Source organism: Silurus meridionalis, chromosome 7, assembly GCF_014805685.1.
Source record: "Silurus meridionalis isolate SWU-2019-XX chromosome 7, ASM1480568v1, whole genome shotgun sequence".
NCBI lineage: Eukaryota > Metazoa > Chordata > Actinopteri > Siluriformes > Siluridae > Silurus > Silurus meridionalis.
This window is the reverse complement of record NC_060890.1, coordinates 21,528,500-21,534,499: the sequence shown is the minus strand read 5'-3', so window position 1 is coordinate 21,534,499 and position 6,000 is coordinate 21,528,500. Positions and strand designations below refer to the sequence as shown.

The 6,000-nt window shown below is 36.6% G+C and overlaps 1 protein-coding gene across 8 annotated transcripts in view; it reads right to left on the bottom strand.

The window, feature by feature from the left end:
* Positions 1 to 6,000, bottom strand: part of ryr2a (ryanodine receptor 2a (cardiac)) — a 219,211-nt gene that overhangs the window by 12,462 nt on the left and 200,749 nt on the right. For all 8 annotated transcript variants that reach the window (XM_046854545.1, XM_046854546.1, XM_046854547.1 and 5 more), the window contains 6 exons: positions 5,754 to 5,984; positions 4,623 to 4,753; positions 2,270 to 2,312; positions 1,969 to 2,102; positions 1,276 to 1,336; positions 1,020 to 1,166 (listed from right to left, as the gene is read on the bottom strand). In XM_046854545.1, the coding sequence (XP_046710501.1) occupies positions 1,020 to 1,166; positions 1,276 to 1,336; positions 1,969 to 2,102; positions 2,270 to 2,312; positions 4,623 to 4,753; positions 5,754 to 5,984 (747 nt within the window). The remainder of the gene's footprint in view (positions 1 to 1,019; positions 1,167 to 1,275; positions 1,337 to 1,968; positions 2,103 to 2,269; positions 2,313 to 4,622; positions 4,754 to 5,753; positions 5,985 to 6,000) is intronic.

Below are 6,000 nucleotides of genomic sequence, written 5' to 3'. Positions count from 1 at the left end.
GGTTTAAAAAATCGGTAGAAATCAGGATGATTTTAGGTGCTTTATATTCATTTATTGACATTAACACATGTTTGAAGTTAGATAACGTGCCTGGCAAATACAAGCTAATTATCGTTGAATGGCATTTCAGCAACGTGAATCACTTTCTCTCGCATGAAACTGTAGAAATAAAAAGTGTTATATTAAATATTAATTGAATTAAATATTTTAAATATTATAAACCTATAGAAATGAAGGTTTCTCTTACAAACGAAAGGAAAATCTTAGAAATATTCAGACAGCATTCTGTCTATTTTAGATGCATGAATGCAAATGCATCAAATGTACGGATTGTCGTACACGCATACATTTCTTTGCATGTACGTCAATGAGATAAAGCATAAAAATCTGACCTATTGTCCAAATGTATGTTCTGTAAGTATTTGCTTGGATCCCCCCATTTATTTTTTTTGCATGTGATTTTTTCCATTAAAATGTAGGATTTGTTTGATTACTACTGTCAATCTAGTGATTGAAAATGACCGTATTGGTCGTGCTGAACACATCTGTATTAGACTCTTTTGTAACATTGTTTGGATTTTGTGAAAGCTGGTGAATTGCGTCTGGCTATAAAAACAGTTTTGCCTTTTTATTCGGTCAGCGCAGGTTAAAGTACGTATTGGATCTGAACAGTTCCACAGACAGTGATTCGGTTTGCTCTAGTGTCCAGTTTACAAGCCAATCCTGCACTTTCACAATGAGCTGGAATGCGAGGTCAAAAATGTCCAAGAAACCGGAAGATGTAGAAATTAGCAACAAAAGATTCAGACATCGAACAATCCGTGTAAAACATTTCAGCCTTTTTTTAATGACCTTGCGGATGTGACGCAATGTGACACCTACAGACTGAAATATAACTACAGAAGATGTGCTGCAGTCCTGGATTTTATGGAAAGGCTATAGCTAACATTGGATTTCTCTGTGTGTAACGTGTGTATAAGCAAACGATTTTCAATTTGACTAGAAGAAGGCAGCTGTACCTGTTTGCCGTTGTGAGTAACAGAAGACAGGATGGTTCTCAGGGTCTTAAAGCCCATGGCGATGTCCAGCAGATGAGCAGCGAAGAAGAAGTTATTGTAGTGGCCCAGGATGGACATGGTCATGTACCACGCTAGGTACAAGAACGACTAGACACACACACACCCACACACACAGAATAAAATAATACAAACAAAGTCATGCTGGTGTGCTTTATTATTAATTATAATGCTTTATTGCCTGGAAGAAGTTATTTACATTATCTGTGAAGACGACTCCTAACTTCCAGATCTGGTATTTTACATCAACAGAGTTCAATCTGTTAGTGTGAGAGAGAGAGAGAGAGAGAGAGAGAGAGAGAGAGAGAGAGATTAACTAAAATATTTAACAAAATGAGAAAATCTCAGTAAATGGAGAAATAATTTCATAATTAGATTTCACTTAAAGAAATAACAGACATGTTTTATACAAACAAGTGTATTTTTTGATATAGTTATATTATATATATTTATATTTATATATTTAAAATGGTTTTGACTTCACATTTTGAAATAGCAGCCAACCAACAATAGCAACGGACAAGAGAAATAAAAATTATTATCCAAAATATGCTACTAAATAAACCCCAAACTACTACTAATAAAATTAATAACAATGATGATAATTTGGAAAATTTAGCTACCAAATAGAAAATATTCTTCAAAGTTTATAAACCTAAAAATATAGCTGCCCTCAATGTAGATCGTGTGATTTTTGTAAATCGTGTGACCTTTAGTGATTACCGCCCCCTGCTGGAATATGTTTAAAATACATCCTGAATTGTAAGCCATTGCTAGTGCGGATTTGACACTGTGAAATATTGTGCTGCTGTCTGAACCTTGAACACGCGCACACACACACACACACACACACGTGCACAGACATTTCACACTCCCACGTGTTTAAACTCACACAGCAGCTAGTGAGCTGTCTTTCTTGGGTTTCTTCTTCTCATGGGCATCACTAAAGTCCAGCGCAGCTTTGTCCATCCCTAGCAGCTCACTGATTCTGTCATTGCCGTAAAATTCTCCGTATTTATCCATCACCTGTAAATACACGCACACACACATTCTGATCATAACTGTTAATAACTCTCTAATGTCACTGAATTACTGTTACAGTAAACACATTCATCATAATATCTAAATGAATAATCAAACACAAGGAAGCATCTTTACTGCATGTGCCAGTGCTGTTCAGACTGCTGTCCTACCTTCCTCTTCACAAACTTATCCCAGTAGTTGTTTGGAAAGGACCTGAGAGCCAAAGAAAAATACACACGTATGACGAAAAGAGTAAAACACACTGTACACTCTGGTGATTCGTTCAAGCACAATTCGTTTATTTTAAACGAGTCTTTAATGTGACTCAGAAGAACGAGTCGTTTCATGTGTGATTCATGTGTGATGAGTGATTCATTCATGTTCTACTGGACCCGCATGAGCAAAGCGTCGCAACATCTCTGTAGGTTATACACAGGAAACAGAATCACATCGTTTATTGAGTCCTGTGGTCCGAGTTGTTCGTTCTTTTATCACCTGACTTCCATAAAATGGGTTTTTGGTCAGAATCTTGACATTATTGTAACAATAATTCTGGGAGTCACATGACAAAAGAACTGTTCATCATAATTTGTCCTTAGCCTGATTGTCCTAATTTTATTATTGGAACTACAGTCAAAGTTTGTGCATGTAGACATGTTGGGGGATCTGCGTATTGAAAATAAAATCTTCTACTATTTCTGAACAAAGAAATTAAATGAACTAAATGAAAAACAACAAACATTTTTGTTCATTTTCATGAACGTTTCAAAGATCCAATTTCCGATTTTCCAAACACTAGTTTCTAGAAATAGATAAAACTAGTCACATAGGGCGCAACCAGCTGGGGGGGTGAGCGCCCCCTGCCCTGCCCCGCCCCGAATATGCGAAGGAAGAATTTCACTGTGCTGTAATGTACCTGAGACAAGTTCAAATCAAATTCCTTTTCTTTATTATTTTAGAAACTTCACAGCCTTGGTGTATTTCCTGCAAGGATTCATGCCACAAAAACATTTTGGATATTGTAAAACCCATAATAAGGTCCTTGTGGTAAAACTGCAACCAAAACACGTTTTAGGTCAAAGACACAAACTAAGACTCTTGCGACGCGTCATATCCAATGTATGCGATGTATCTTTTTTTTTTTTTTTATATATATATTTGCAAAAAAGGACTTATTTATATATAATTATTAGTAGATGAGCTATATTTGTATTATTTTATAAATTGACCGATAATTTGTGACCAATATTTTAGATGTAGATTGATTCCTTTTCACTAAACTGTTTCCCGAGGCGTGTCCTAAAAGTCACATAGAATACAGATTCACATGGCAGAGGTAGAGCTGCATCTTCCTGGAGACAGAACAGGAAAAAAACATCTGTTTGTATTGATTTATTGCAGCACAAAGGCCTGTTTGTGAAAGGGCCATGCGTCAGCGGTCAGAAGGCAGATGAGCAAATGTATGATTTGTTGTCTGTCTGAACCGAAGAAATAAAAGCGAACTAACTGTACAACATAACATCATGTTTTTTTCATTGCATCAAATTGCATTGTGTTGAATCAAATCGAAATCGAATCGCACTGCATTGTAATAGGAGGGAATCGTATCGCATCATGTAGGTTTATATGTGTCTTTAATGTATCATATTGTTGGCTATGCTTCGAGATGCAAATCGCATCGGCCTCAGTTATAGAGATGCACATACTTAGTAGGAGTAGTGGTGTTTTTGAACAAATACATTTCACCCTTGAAAGCTGCAGCTGGTGGTTAAGGACACCGAACACCTTCTACATTTACCAAGTGCAGAAGGAGGAGGTACATTTATTGCATGCAGTACAGTAGGTACGGTTTTCCTTATAACAATGCTGTAGAGAGATGTACAACTAATTCTCACTGCTTATGATCATTAATCTAGTTCTTGTACTGCAGACATGAATGCAGACATACATTTCTGTTGTTATAAAATATTTTGTTTTAGAGAGAAGCGACTGACATCTGTTTAAGCAGGAAAAAAAAAAGTCAATGCAAATGTGAGTTTATGAGCGTTCCAGTTGTGTTTGACAGCTGGCATTTGTCTTGGTGTTTTACACACTGCTTTAAATATAAAAAGGGAGTGATATAAGTAATAGCTAAACACAACAATGATTAAAAACTATATATAAGGAAAACATAATAATATAATCAGCATAGCATTATGTTTTCCTTATATATGGTTTTTAATCATTATATATTTGCAGCTTAAGAAGAAACCATATCTTTATGTACAACAACAATGTAAAATGCTTTTTTTTTTTTCAAACAAAAATAAACATTAAGCTGGAGATGAACCTCCACTGCCATTGCCTATGGCTGGTATTTAAACTGTAATTATCTCCCTGGATGCCTGGTGCAACTTCTTTTATTCAGTAATAGATGCTCAGTGATCTGTAATGGTCTGGGCTGCTATCTGGCATTCCCCTGTGAAGGTGTGTGTGTGTGTGTGTGTGTGTGTGTGTGTGTGTGTGTGTGTGCCATTAACTCACTGTGTGTTGATGACCAGTCTGTCCCACTGGCCTTTAATGTCATCCTCTGATGGCTGCTCTGTAATATACAACCCATCAAACTCCAGCTTCCTGGCCACCTCCTTCTCCCTCTTAAAGATCACCAAGGGAACCTGGACAAGACAGAGACAGATGACGTATGCGCCTTTTAGCAAACTGGATTGTGTAGATGTAATTTTTGGAGCTAAGAATTGGATCCATACGGACCGCAAAAGCCCATTAAAAAGTTCTCGATGGCCAAAAAATGATATGGTAATGGATATTTTATTATTACAGCTTTTCGACGCAATAAAACACACTTCCTCAGAACAGTTCCATCCCATTATTTTCAAACGACTGATAGTTAGCGGCTCATCATATTATCGCATTCAGATAAACAGAAAGTTGAAAATCTGCGGATCGTAGACCCTCATGGCAATAAATTAAACCATAAAATGACAACCAGCACCAGTGTTTCCCCCCGTGTTCCACCAGTTTGAGTCTCTTCTCGGGATACAGAAAGAAAACCTAAACATTTACATTTAAAGTCAAAGATACTTTTTTTTTCTTTTACGTTACTGGGAAGTATGACAGCGTTTTAGTGCTACGTCAAAAATAAAACAATTTATATAAAGTCAAAATATTTTAAAAATAAAATCGAAATTTCAGGAATAAAGTCGAAATTCGGGGAATAGAGTAGAAATATTTGAAAATAAAGTCAAAATTACAAGAATAAAGTCAAAATTCCGAAAATAAAGTTTTTTAAGAATAAAGTTGAAATTACTGAAATATAGTCGGAATTACGAGAATACAGTCAAAGTATTTTGAGAATAAAGTCGAAATTCCAGGAATACAGTGTCATGTCAAAAATAAAAAATGTGTAATGTACATATCCTAATTATCCTACAGGTACAATCTAATGTAATGGAAGGCAACTGGGTATAAAGACACATCATTTTCTGATCGCTGCACAGCAATACTGGAAACACTACAAATAAGAACATGAATATTTTGGCTCATAGTGTGTACACAATTTGAAACATTATGTCACTTAACAAACTGTTAATTTTCTTAAATGAAGTTGATTATGTTTATAGTTTAGACGTTTGGCCTTTACAGGCATGGGAGCCCCACCTTAAGGCAGTAGTATCCGATGATGCAGAAAAAGGATATGATGGTGTGGAGGATGGCGAGGATGCGCAGTGTGGGCTCCATGTAGCCGCTACTCTCCTCTAAAACAAAGTGTACAGTAACAGGCCGATCATTGGAAGAGTCGCCTTGTGTGTCCCACCGCAGCCCACTGTCCAGCGATGATGAGCTGTACACCACCTGCTTTTCCTCTTTTACTGCAGATGAAGTGGAGACCTGCAAGCAGCAGACA